Here is a 13,961-nt window from a genome sequence, read left to right on the forward strand (position 1 = left end):
TGCCCAGAGATGTTGCAGAGCCTCCATCTGTGGAAATATTCAAAAACTGTCTGGACACTATCCTGGGCAACCTGTCTTATCTGACCCTGCTTGGGCAGTGGGGTTGGACAGGAGGATGTCAAGCCTCACTGGTTCTGTGACCCAGGAGATGTAGATTCTAGAAAAAGGTAAGCACCTTTTGCATCAGAGCCTTCTCATTCAGCTTGCTTGGAAGCAAAGTGCCACTGTTCAGGTGGCCAAGAGAAGTGATGTTTTGTCTAGTTGCAACCTACCAATATGGTCCTTCTCATAATTTCTTCTATCAGGTCAGGCACCTACCATCCCTCTTCTCTATGTTCTGGTAACACCTACACCTGGAAAACAATTCCTCAGAAGATGGTGTGCCATTTTTTATGCATTTCACTTTTGGGGCAGCATCACCTCTTTGCAACTGTTAGCTGCTGTTACATGGTAGTATAAGTTGTTTTCCTGGCAGAGATGGATTTGTAGCCTGCAGCCTCTTACAACAGTAGCAGTGATACTGCCGCGCTGCTTCCTGGTACTCAGCTAGGCTACATCATTCAAGCAGACCTGCAGTACCTGTAGAATAGTAAGAATGTAGGAACAGTACATGTAGGGCCTGGATATTTTAAAATCAGACAATGGACACTTCAGCATTCATACAGAAGAATGTTTAATTGTAGTGAAGTTACACAGGAGAAAAACATCTCCCTGCTCCTGGTTTAAGGCTATGCTGAGCCATAAAAGCACATTGCACTTCCAGTCATTTTTAGAAGTTTATAAGGACATCACCTAGTATTTTCTTTTTTGTCTTTTGGTTTTGGTTTGTTTTTTTTTGTTTGGGTTTTTTTGGGTTTTTTTTTTTTCAATGAGCTTTAACTATTTAAAGCTGGAATCCAGGATATTTCCTTGTGTGAGTTTTTGGGGGGTTTTGCTTGCTTTCTTGCTTCCTTTCTTGCTTTCCCTTTCTTGCTCTTCCTTTCTTCTCTTGTCCAGTGTATTTAGTCTAAAAGCACCTCAGGACACTTGAGGGTTACTTCATACATTCCCTTAATGACCTCATAGGGCTCTAACCCCAGGCTCAGTGTATAACACTAATGCTGCTAAGTGGTCAGACCATTCTTACCACCAGCAAGCAGGAAGATGTAATGGCAGCAGGTACAGGGGGTTTATGGAAGAGTGCTGAAGTGGCCTACATGACAGAATAGCTCTTCCCCCATTGACGTAACTACCAGTCCACATTTAATGCAGAAAATCAGCAAAGCGCTGCATCAGCCTGGGACACATACATACATACATGAAAAATGGTACAGGGTCTGTGACCATATAGAAAACAAAAAGGTGAGACAGGTTTTGTACCTGCCAACCTTTTAATTGTCATTTCAGAAAAACAAATACAACATTGTTCATTATCTGCTAACTACTCTTCCCACACAACAGGTTATGTACAGCATACTAACTTATATTTTCACATAATGATACACAGGTCTTCACCAGCAACAACTCTTGCAGTGGGTGAAAGGATGTGACACATCAAGCTGACTGACACTTCAGAAAAAAAAGAGTTCATTAAGAGCTAGCTTATTCTTTGTGTCTTGAAAGTAAAATCCTACAAATGATTAGCAAGATGTCTATTTTTACAATATTTACTTTGTACAGTGCAAAGAAGAAGGACAGGCTTTTTAAACATAGGACTCCTTAGCATACTGGATCTGCTCCACCTCAAAAACTGGCTGGCTGCACCTCCGAGCCACATACTCAAGTTTGTTCTTTTGACAGGACTCAGACATTGCTCTCATCCGGTAGACTCCTGGGGTCACAGGTAAATTCACACGGGAGTTTACTCCTACAGTGATGCTGAAGGTTTCAGTTTCCATGTCAGAATCCTTTGTTGCAGAAACTCTGGCACTGCGTAGATCCCTCAGATCCATATATGCTGTGTCCTGTGCACTGTGGCTTTGTGGGTGAGGGAGCAAAACATCCTGGTTTGACACTGCTAATCTCAGAGATTGAACCGTGAGATTTTGGGAGAGAACTTTAGTGGCCAGGCAGTTTTTAACAGCCTCTTCGTAAGAGGGTGGTCTTCCAGGGTTTTTCTGGTCTACCTCTCTGAACACTTCATCAACTGACCTGAGACGGAGCCTTTGCTGATACTCCACAGACAATCGTTTGTCATCATTACGGTTGTCCTCCTGGACAATTCTGCAGGAGAACTGATCTTCTTTCTTTGTGAAACTGTCCCTCTGAAAAATCGTGTTTTTTCCAAGCTCCCAACTCTGGGTTTTTATTAGTGTTTTCCTGCGGTTTGCGAAAGAGAATGACATAGAATGTTTTTTGATCTCTCTGCTAGGTGTACTGCAGTCTTCAGTGGCCTTGGTAGAAAAGGACTGAGGCCTAGTTAAAAAGGTTTTTTTGGGGCTAGAGGGTGAAACTACTGGGGAGCTGGTGAAAACTGAGCCATCAGAGCTCTCCAGGGAGCAACTAGAAGATGTTTTGGGTAGAGAGTCAGTTGATAATTGTGAAGGTAAGCCTGCAAGACGTTCCTCCAGTGCTGCCATCCATTGCTGTTTCTGCTGAACTGGAAAATTGTCCTCACTTTTGTTTAGCCTTTGTTTCCTTATTGTGTCATCAAGGCAGTTCTGGAAGGACAGATCAGACTCTGAGTACCTCCTGTCCATTGTGCTGATGTCATTTCTGAAATTAGTCAGTGAAGGGGCAGAGATATTTGTTGGATATTTTCTGCTCACAGTAGCACTCCTCCCTTTGGCCTGCTCCATCTCAGAGTTACAGGGGCTGCCTTCTGCTTCAGGATCTGGGCTGTCATAGGCAGAGTCATTCTGATGAGCTGCACAGAGTTGTTCTGTGGGGAGAAAGCAGACATTAGTTTTCACTGACCAGCAAGGGATGAAAGAGAACTACACAGAGTTGAGAAGAGGGCTTCAACAATCTTGAACCATCGATGATTCCACTGACATATTCGTATATCAAATTCAATAATTTGGCCCAGCAGCCCCAATTGCTGACATCCCCAGTCTGTCCTCATACCTGTGGAGCTGTCTGTGTGCTCTGGTGACTCCTTAGCCAAGGCACAGGCAGGGAAGCCAATGTCCTCCTCAAATATTTCTGAGCAGTTGTTTATGAGGAACTCCACCAACACTGTCACCTGCACACAGAAAACAGCCCATCTCAGTCAAGACATATTGAAGATTCTTTCCTGACCCTGCTTGTAGGAAGGACAGCACAGAGCAGGGTGGCTTCTGCCAAAATCCTGCCTTAAAAGTCCAAGGGTGAGTCCACCTTGGGGCATAAGGCTGATGCTGCAGATAAATGGATCTGCCCCAATACAAACACCCTCAGCCACAGCTTTGGCCTCACTGCCCAAGGGCCCAGGGGTGACAGTGGCCACGGGTGCCCCTTTCCCTCCACATGCAAAGTCTGCAGGAGCTGTGCTGTGACTTAGGGGGCTGTGCTGTAATTTAGGGGGCTGTGCTGTGACTTAGGGGCTGCAGGGCAGCTGCTGTTTTTGCTCAGAGGAGGCGAGATGAGGGGCAGCCTGGCCCATCCCGTCACAGGCTGAGGGACACCTGAGCTGAGGGGTACCCCCAATGTCCAGGGGTGCTGTTCAGCTGCTGCAATGGCAGTGGGATCCCTATGGATGGCTCTAAACTACCCGAGAGGGAGCGGCTGCTTGGTGAGTTCAACACACCTTGTCATTCATCTCCTTCTGCACTTCCAGCGGGAGCGTGTTTTCCGTCCCTGGGCTCAGCATATTTGGGCCAACGCAGATGGCCAGGTTGCTGGAGTCCATCCTGTTGGTCTCAGCATTTTGGCTGATGTGGTGGAGCAGAGAGAGCAAGAGCTTGAGCAAGACGAGGTTTGGTCTCGGCAGCTTGTCAGCCACCCTGCATGAACACAAACAAAATGTTGTGTTAATTGATGGTGCAGTGGCCTCTGCTTCTTGATTTGAGCAAGTCTCAATTAAACTTAGACCAACACCACTTCCTCCAGAAAGGGACACGTGTGTGCTCTCTGTATCTTTCAGAAATCCCCATCTGCAGCTCAGTGTGTGGTTAATTGTGAGACCCTGAATTACAGGGTCTTGACTGAAAGGCAGCATTGCAGAAGCCCATGTCCTGGACTGGATGGGATGAAATCAGGGCGTGTCACTGGAGGCTTCCCAGTGCGTGTGGCTGTGCTGTGGGGCTTTCAATGCACTCCCAGTCAGCCCCCACACCTCTCCCTAAAGAGCACAACATGGTGGTGGTCTCCATGTGCCTGACTTCACCCCCAGCAGAGGTGAAGGCTCTGTGTCTCTGCCTGTCCCACAGCACCATGACTGTGTTAGCTGAGGCACTGCAGCCTCTGCCCTCTTCCTGCACTGGTGGTTTCATAAAGCAATCTCAAGTAACTTCAGGAAGTGCTGCTGCTGGAGTCCCCAGAACCAAACCCCATGGAGCAATAGCAAACTGATATAAATGACAGGCTTTAAAATTAGACTCTTATTTCGAAAGACATTGTTGGCTTCTACATGGCCACCGTTCCACTACCGTCACACTGGTTGCAAAATCTCCTGTTTGAAAAACTTACTCTTTCAATTCTTCAATTTTTTCTTGCTTGCTTGGCTTCTCTAGAGCTTGCATCCATTTCTCATAGAGGTCAGCCGATAGGAGTTTGGAGGGAATATTTCGGAGAAAGTCCTGCAAGGCCAAGAGATTTAGATGAAGCTTTGACACTACCCCTGAGCACAAACAGAGTGTTACTACCACCTGGGCTCTCTAGGAGGCACGTTGACTTAAGCTACCATCAGCACTGACAGAGCAGAGCAATGCACAAGTGCACTTGCTCTTATGTAGTAACAGAATCCAGCTTTCACTTGCTTTTCCTTCAGCCATAAATCTCACTATTGCTCCCTGGGAGGATGTTGAGCAAGAGGACAAAGTGAGTTTCCTCAGGAAGTCAGCAGCCCAACAAATAGGACTGACATTTAGGTGGAAAAGGCCAAACTTTCCTAAGCTTGAAGAATTCAGTCTGGCTTTGTTGTGACTTTAGCCAAGAGTCACACTTAGGTCAGCTTGGAGCACTGGATTGTGCCTGTGCATATTAGCAATGTCCTCCCATCAGTGTAGCTTAGAATTACCTTCAAAACCACTGCCAGCAGGTGCACAGATTTGCTTTTCAAATCAACATTCCTGCCTTTGTTTAGGTCCTCCTTCAACTCCTTTCGTGCTTTCTCATTGGCAGCTTTTCTGAATATCCCTTCAGTAGAAGGTCCTTTCATATACAATATTGCTAGGAGATCCTGCAGGGGAAAAAAATCAGACAGAAATGGAACAACACTTACTTGGATGAAGGAAGTTCGCAGGTGAACATTTCTTTAGAAATAGAAGAAAAATTGTCTGGAAGTACACTGTAATCTGATTAGTTCAGTATCTAGTTTTCGCTCCAAGTACATTACGTGGGAGCTAGTCTTGATTGTCCCCTAATCCACCTTCTTTTTGAACTGACGAATTCCACTAAGTTCAGTGGAGTCATCCTTGCTTACTTCCAGAACGAAGCAAAGGATGGCTTAAATCTTAGTTCACATCCCCTCTCTCACAAGCCAGGCAAGTACTACTTAGTAGAGATAAATGCATGACTATTGGGAAAACAAATTCAGTGGAAGAACTGTTACAAGACCATTTTTATTCAGATGATATTGTTTGGATGAGCTGGACAAAACCCTCAGACCTGACTCTTTCTACATCTGGGGTGGTTCCTGAGCTTATCAGGGATGTGTGTGTAGGGGAAACACCAAAATAACCTCCTGGGTGATGCACCAGAAGTACTGAGTATCCTGTCTCTCTCTGAAGTCAGAGGTATCACAGAATCATAGAATGGTTTGGGCTGAAAGAGACACTAAAGATCATCGCATTCCAACCCTCTGCCATAGGCAGGGACACCTTCCACTAGACCCAAGTCCCATCCAACCTGTCCTGGAACACTTCTAGGGATGAGGCAGCCACAGCTTCTCTGGGTAACCCCATTACCCTCACAGCCACGAATTTCTTCTTTGAAGCCATTTCCCCCTTGTCCTAACACTCCAGACCTTTGTAAACAGTTCCACTATAACAGTACCTCCTTACCTGGATTGGCTGGGGCAGTGTGTCATCTTCCCCACAGATAAGTGCCAGAGGATGGCCAAACAGAGTGATTTTGGCATCCAAGTCTAGCTGACCTGAGGAATTTCTTTTGGTAAGGCTTCGTCTCAGAGTAAATGACTGCGATATCACCTTCTTTCTTTTCTTTATTCCATCTGCTGCAAGTAAAAGGAAAACAACAGATCAATTTAAAAGAAAAAAAAAACAACAGAGCACTATGTGGTGCAGAGTAGAGATGTATGTTGAAACAGCTTAAACCAAACCGGGAGAAACAGAGAGACAACTAAGTGGTTACCAGGGTAACAACTGCCTAAACTGTAAAACTGTGGCCATCCCTCTAAGGCCACCACCTTTCCTGTTTTGGGTTGAGTGTTTTTTACATTCTAGTCACGTTTCTTCTTAGAGAAGAAATAACAGAGAAATAACAATATTTATAGATATTTTTGATGTTGCACTAGTTTGTCTGATAACTCTGAGGCAGATATACCACTTGGACAGCTGGCAATGACAACAATTTTTACTTCATGGTCTGACTGTGCCTCAGCCTTGGGGCAAGAGTAGAAGAAGAGTACTTTTTGACCTCTTCCACAGCCTGAAAAAAAGATATATGGCTTCAGCTCTGCCGGCTCTGGAGCCAGCTCTAATGGCAATGCTCCTAGATCTAATGCTTGCCCCCAGCCAGTGGAATGTGATACTCGCTCCAGAGGATGGGAGCATCACAATAGGTGCTCACTGGCTTCAGGGTTAAAAATCTCTTAGCATGGGTTTTGCATCTGTTTCATAAAGAAGAGGGCCAAAATTTCAAGGAACCTTTCTAAAGGATTTGCCTTCTGCAAATTTCCAATAAATGTCACACCTTCTACTCTAAAATGAAGTTGCCTTACCCAGATGAGAAATTCTCAGGACCTCTCTTTATGGCTTAGCATATGCTCATGCTAGGTAGGGGTTAAAAAAATTTGAGAAGGTCACCTAACATTTTAGTGTAATATAAAATATTAGCTGGGTTGTTTACAGGTGCTGAGGTTTTGCATGGTGAGAAAAAACAAGTGCTCATGCTGCTGCCAAGAGGGCGTATTTGCTCTGGTGTGCAACAGCTGTACAGTACTCAGTACTTGCTTGCAGTGCCACACCTCAAAGGTGATGCTTGAGTGAGAAAGAAACATTTACTTCCCATTGCTACCAGGGAACATAATGAAACCTGGCTCTGAGGACCAGGGAACAGGAATACAAGAGCTCTGGCACTCAGCACTCTCACCTCTGCCACTAAGCATATAGGAAAGAAGTAATTTGCAAATAAGTAGCACTCCAGGGCTTAAGCCCTCTCCTGGATGGAGACTGTGGCTTGCTCTCCGGGAGAGGGAGCAGGCAGTTTCGAGTGGTTTTGCACAAGTGCCAGTTTGCAAGCATTGTACGAGAAGGCAGTTCCTCAGTTTGTTTTTGAAGCTCACCATTTGAGAGGCAAAGTCTGTCTTCAGTATCTGCTGACAGGGGACATTTCTCGGCATCAGCCTGCAAAAAGCATCTTAGGGTTACAGAGCTGGCACGGTAGTGAGAGCCACCAACAAATTGCTGCAGCTCCTCAGAAATCTGAGGAGGTTCTGGGGAATACAACCAGACAAGCCCAACACCTGCTAAAGAGGTGTCTTGGCCCAGCACTGACACAACCTTTCTGCCCGGTAGAGGGGTCTGTGGTAAACTCTGCAGGCAGAAACCCAGCAGATCACAACTCTCTGCTCTTTCAGGCTGTGCGTTTGATCCAGAGAAGCCATAGCTAGACACAGCCTCCTTTTTTGTGTCCTCCCTTGGCACTGCAGATTTCCTCCCAAACTCCTCTGGGGAGCCTTGGTGGCTTTGAAGCCTGCAAGATCCCTGAGCAAAGGGGAGACAGGGGAATGCATGGACTGCCCACAGTAATGCTCTGCTTCCCCTGCTCAGTGCAGCACAGCGCTGCCTTTGAAGGGCTCTGCCCTCTCCTAGGTGAGGGTAGGCAGCCAGCAGCTACTGCAGGAGCCACCCCTGCTTTGCTAAGGTATCTCACACCAGTACCCAAGAAGGATCCAGGAAAATGTAAGGGCTGCTTACCTCTGTCTGGCACTCAATCAGATTCTCCATATTCCCAGCATTTACTGTCTTTGACTAGACAAGAAAACAAAGACACTGTGTGAGTAACTGAATACTATGATTGAGAAATTAGAGCTTTTCAAAGTCACTATGTGGACAGAGGTGAATTAATTAAGATACTCACAGTATTGCAGCTGCTTAACACTTTCATTAGGAGTTTGATTGGAGGAGCTCTGGATGCTCTGGTTTCCTTTAGTCCTTTTGCTTGCCTGTTTGTTGAACATGGAATGGACAAAGAGTCTTGTAAAACTTCACCCTTCTTGGCTTTCTCCTCTCCAAACCAATCTAGCATGTATGATGCTGAACCAGTAAGATCTTCCACATAAGTAAACCATAAAGCCCTTCTCCAGAAGGGCATTTAGCCCTGCTGCCCTATCTGCCTCCTGATTAAAACAAAATAAAAACAGCTTTCCATTTTTAATCCATGCAGAAGGTAAGCAAATGGTGACAGCTACATATGGTCATTAATCTGCACACCCGAGGCTGAGCAACTCAGTCAGCTCTGCCCATCAGCTATGCTTAGCAGTGGGTGCACCTCTCCCCATGTATGTTTTTGTACATCTCTGTGCAGCTGCATCTGAACCTCTCCACTGATTTCAACCACCATGCTGCAGATTTTTCAAAGGCAGTACTTACCCAAGAAGTGAGTCCAGCCAGAGTTCCTTCACCTCCTGTGAACTGCAGAGGAAAGGAGAAACAGCATCACTCCCCACTGCTACTAATCCTTTAGAAAGAGGCAGGCAACTAAACAGTGTATACCACGTGTGCTGCTTTATATATGCAGAAGGGGGCAGGTGGAAATTCACAGGCAGGAAGACGCATCATGGGGCAGGACCGAGACACTACCAAATTTCTGGCTTCCTCTTTCCTTTTAGAGGAGCTACTTTTTTGGGGTTTCCCCCACTTATAGAAAAAAAATAAAGAAGCTCTGGTAGCTGTTATGGATGGAAAAGATGAGACATTTGTCAGGTAAAGGTTCCAGCTATCATCACCAGCATGAGGTGAGATGTGCAGAGGGGGCTGCAGAGTAGGCAGCTTCTCTTTACCATTAAAGGGCAGTGGGTACAGTCTGTCCTTTGACTGCTCAGAGACATTAAATTTGGCAGGTTTAAGACACACTGCCAGATCAAGTTACACTAAGAGCAGTGAAAACAACAGGGAGGTGGAATAGGCAAGATTCAGAGAAATGTTTCTTTATAGTTTTTAAAAAGCTAATGTCTACAAGCAGATGTAGACATACACTTTGTCAGTACTAAGTAGTTCTTGATAATCTAGGTACCAGACATCTATAGATGAAGTGGTGTTATATAGTAATTTAGTAATGTGTGACAATATGTAGTTAAAAAGTCTTAATTAAAATAAATTTTTTATTATTAATCAAATAAAATATATTTGATTCAACTGAAGAGATAAAAAAAAATCTAGGAAAAAATCTATCTCTGCTTGACCTGTATCATTCTGTTGCTGACTGCCCCTCAACGTGGGCATATCAGGAATACAGTGCTCACTCTACCAGGCCATTATGAAAATTCATTAAGGTTTGATGTTAAATACATTAAATTATTTCTATTGATTTATTGACCGAGGCAAATTGCAACCCTGTTCTGGGTGCCAGTCTGCTGATCTTGTGAAAAGGAAGAGTTAAGGCTGAGAGTCAGGGTCGAGAATTCTTCAGTAGTGGATATAGGTGGAAAGAACACTTGTGAAACTGTGGCCTTTCTGCTGCTTCCCTCATGGATGCTCCATTTCACATGTGCAGAGGATGGGGCTGTCTTAGCACAGCACCTTGCAGATCATATAATGGCTACATCTGCTGCTGAACTCACCCTCAAAGGTATTCTTTGTGTAACCACACCAGGCCTGGCCAATGTAGTACTGACCCTGTTTCATGCAGAACAGAGAGGTGATCTCTCTTTGACTCTGGCAGATATCCAAAGTGCAAAATTCACTTTTCGTTCAATAGAGATGTGTCTGGAAGAGTAAATGGAACTTGCCCTGCTTTTGTGAAAGGAGTTGCTGTAGGTCACCTTTTAAGTCCTCCTGAGGCCCATCATTTCCATGCTCTTGTAGTGGGACTACTCTGGTGATTTGTTTAGGGCTGAAATGTACAGCAATCTCGATCAATTAGTCTGCAGCCCTGTGCATTCACCACTGATCTTTTACTTACTGTTGTGATTTTTTTAAATTATCGTCCCATTACATTTGTAATTTCCCAACTAAATTCCACGGGCTGCTGCACATGCTTGTAGTAGCATTGTCATCCTACATCACTTTCTCCTGGGAGTTTCTTTTGAGCACCACTGCTGATAGTTTCAGTGGGATTCCTCAACAAGAAGCATCAATTTTTCATTACATCTGTTAAATGTATATCCAAACATACCCGTCTGTTAAGTATCTCACAGGTGACCTATGCAGTTCAATTCTGCCTTGCCCTCATTTCCAGCACTCTGCACAGATGTATTTCTGAGCTCAGTCAGTTTCATGGTTCACACAGGGTTTGATCTGGAAATGTGCGACTTGTGAAGAAAATATGAGTTTAATGGGTGGTGATTAGCCTGGCCAGAAGCTCAGATTACAGTTCTGCCACCTGTGTCCACAGGGCACTGGGCCTTGAGTTTCCCAGGAGAAGATACAGTAATGGAGGGTGTATTGATAGCACATCACCAGACTGTCCATTGACACACACTGCTATATCTCTATCCAATTAGTTCTCATCCATTAACAGATGTGAGGATATAATGGCTGTTGTATGTGGAGGGTGTGTGTATAGGCCTGCCTGCCCATATGAAAAAAATTTGATTTTTTAACCCTCCTAATATCATTCTTTATTTAATAGCTCTTTTATGGTGTGTATCACAAACACTTAAACCATGCCAACATTACTTTAAAGCAGCCTGTTTTATTACAAATAAGCAGGCATTTTTAAATGCTGGGGTTTGGTAGAGTAGTTGTATGGCAACACAGAGGGAATCTTGGCTATTTTTGTGAAAAGCAGTAAGCAAGCACATGCTGGTTCCTGCCAAACACTGCAGAGCTGTGTGCAGGCTTCCAGGGTCAGAAGAGCTGCTCTCATGCCTACCAGCCAGAGCAGCTTCACAGCTTCCCCATCAGCATGGAAAAGGTAACACAGATGTAGGGCCCAAAGCCAGTCTCCTTCCTGAACATTAACAGAAAAGGCTTGTCATATGAGATATTTAAGTTAAGTTCCCTTATATGAACAACTTCTCTCCCTGAAGAGGCTGATTCCATCTCTACCTCCCAGTTCAGCTTAGCAGGCTTGAAACCTTTGCCATGGTCCACTCCTCCCTCAGTTAGGTACAGTTCTTATGCCATGATGCATCAGAGCAATGTGTTTGTTGTACCACAGCCACTACCCTGGGGCAAGGAGAACAGATGGCAGGTGGCTTGGGTACACCTGGAGATGTTTGCAGTCGATGTGTTTCTCCCAATCCATCCCTGGCTAAGTGAATGCACTGCCCTTCAAAGACACTGGATGTTTACACAAAGGTCAGGGCATGGGAGAGAGGGTGGATTTGCAAGGTTTTTGAAGGACTAGCCTGTGTAGAAGCTCTTCCCCTGCTGTACACCAGGCTACTTCCCTCAGTTCTGCTCAAGTGTTTTACATTCACCGGAAAGAATGCAGGAGCAGGGAGGTCCTGCAGAGTAGCCAAGCCTGGGTGGATCCAGCCCTCTTAAGGATTGGATTTGCCCGTTGAGATGTGAAGCATTTTCCTTCTAGAAGCCAGGACATCAGTTTGATGTCTCTGCTTCCCCAGTCCCAGCCAGCCCCTTTCCCCTCCCAGACCAGCTTTTGTGGCCCACTCCCAAGCCCTCTGCCCTACCAGTGTTTGGTGAGAGGGCTTATATAGCACTTGCTGCAAACATGGACCAAATGGTGATTTTGCTTTTGTGTGAGCTCCAGTCGAGCTAGGCATTTTCTCCTCTTTTCTTCTTTTACACTTACACTGTGGCTCTGTGAAGGACTCTAGACCATAGCAATGAAACAGCAACATCAGTTGGCATGAGAAAAAAGTCAGGAGTTGACAGCGAAAAAAGAACAAAAGAATAAATCAGCTGTGACTCCAGAGTGTCTGTTTCCTTCTCTCCTTATCAAACCACAAATGGGAAAACCCCAGCCACAGCTCACTTTTATTTATTTCTATTACTTTTGCAAATGTTTGACACCATGGCTTTTAGGAAGGAGGGAGTGTGTGAATGAATCCTGAAACTCGCTTTTGCCCTGTTATCATACCAGCAAGAAGGCAGCAGGAGCATAGCTGTGAGAAGGGTACAGCAGGGCTCCTTTCAAGCCCATATAGAGCAGAAAGAGCCTTCATCAGTGCCTCTCCATTTGGAAAAGGGATTGTACTCCAGTTTTGTCTTCACTGCCACAGCTGCAGTCTCCCCAGGGAACAATAGGAACATTTACCAAAATAAGGAAAGCAGTTGTGCCAAACTCAGAAAGCTGTTGGGTTGGCTGTTTTCTGGAAGGGAAAGCTCTGCACAATCTGTCCATGAATTCGAAGAACAAGGTGGCAAATGGGTTCCTGGAAATAGGCCACATTTATAGATGCCTTCTGAAGGCAGCTCTGATTTCCTACCACTCTTCAGAATGTGTTGTGGGATGCATAGGCATGGTTCAGGGTTTGATCACAGAAAAGATGTCAGACAGACCTTTGATAAGACCAGTCTCTACTTCCTACCTGTGACAATTCAGAGCAAGAACCATCAACCCAGCCAGTGCTGAATTACTACAGGTTTAGTCAGGTAGAGTCTGGGCTCATGCTAAACCTACCTTTGGAAAGTTAAACACACTGTCAGTTTTTCCCAGCTCTGTTCAGCTAATTTCTATCCTCAATTAGATATCAAAATTAGATTGCAGCATAGGTTAGATTGCACCACCCTTCTACACACTGTGCTACTACTGCACGGGGAAAAGGTACAAATCAAAAGTAACACTATAAATACAGCACAAGGTGTGCTCTGTGCCCTTCCTGTGACACCATTTTAGTTGCATTTGCTTTGCAGTATAGTTTGTTTATTCTTTCATGGGTGCTTCCCCTAAGACTAAGTTGGCAAGTCTAAAGATTTTTACTCATCCTCAGGTGATTGGGTTCAGTGAAAGCTTTTTTAATTGTGGAGGGCAAGTGCATAGGGCCATTTTCACAGAGGGTCTGTGCTGCTGTTTGGCTGTGTCTGCATTTAGCTTGCTATTGTATCTCTGTGGCACTTGGGAATTACTCATTCCTTGGTGGGAATCCTGAGGTGACCAGCACAAATCACGAATTGCAGTTGTAGGTCATTTCTGACTGAGCAGATGCAGATGTAACTTTTGTTTACTTGCACAAAAATAGTAGAGAACATATTTAATACAGCCTGAAATCTGTTCTTTTCAAGATTCCTGGTTGAAGGTACTCAAACAATATTGAAAAGGGATATGCTTACTCCTTTTTGTTACTCCATCAGGTTTTTCACTTGATTTGCTTTTTTATGTTCTTCATTTTCAAATCAGAAACTGAAATGGGACTTTTTTCCAAGCTCATTTGCCACCAGGGACAGATTATGCTTCTTATCTAATACAGAGAGGTGTGAATCTTGATTTTGCTTTTCAGGATTGACACGAATGTTTTCTTTTAGATTTTTTTTTCCCATGTAGGCTTGTGTTTCTTTTGTTCCTGCACCTTCTGTTTTGCTTGGAATTTC

General features: G+C 44.7%; 1 protein-coding gene across 4 annotated transcripts in view; it reads right to left on the reverse strand.

Annotated features, from left to right (window-relative positions):
- Nucleotides 1–1,225: 1,225 nt before the first annotated feature.
- The window catches only part of LOC116994682 (T cell activation RhoGTPase activating protein), a 36,228-nt gene continuing 23,492 nt past the window's right edge, over nt 1,226–13,961 (reverse strand). The window contains exons 2-11 of one of the 4 annotated variants that reach the window (XM_042779147.1): nt 8,895–8,936; nt 8,383–8,467; nt 8,220–8,273; nt 7,586–7,646; nt 6,123–6,295; nt 5,138–5,299; nt 4,588–4,697; nt 3,707–3,902; nt 3,046–3,163; nt 1,226–2,860 (exon numbers count right to left, since the gene is read on the reverse strand). In XM_042779147.1, coding sequence (XP_042635081.1) covers nt 1,683–2,860; nt 3,046–3,163; nt 3,707–3,902; nt 4,588–4,697; nt 5,138–5,299; nt 6,123–6,295; nt 7,586–7,646; nt 8,220–8,273; nt 8,383–8,409 — 2,079 coding nt within the window. In that variant the 5' untranslated portion in view covers nt 8,410–8,467; nt 8,895–8,936 and the 3' untranslated portion in view covers nt 1,226–1,682. Of the gene's footprint in view, nt 2,861–3,045; nt 3,164–3,697; nt 3,903–4,587; nt 4,698–5,137; nt 5,300–6,122; nt 6,296–7,585; nt 7,647–8,219; nt 8,274–8,382; nt 8,468–8,894; nt 8,989–13,961 lie in introns of those variants that run through there. The other 3 variants (XM_033056571.2, XM_033056570.1, XM_033056572.1) reach the window with 3 other exon arrangements.

Source organism: Catharus ustulatus, chromosome 3, assembly GCF_009819885.2.
Source record: "Catharus ustulatus isolate bCatUst1 chromosome 3, bCatUst1.pri.v2, whole genome shotgun sequence".
NCBI classification, from domain to species: Eukaryota; Metazoa; Chordata; class Aves; order Passeriformes; family Turdidae; genus Catharus; species Catharus ustulatus.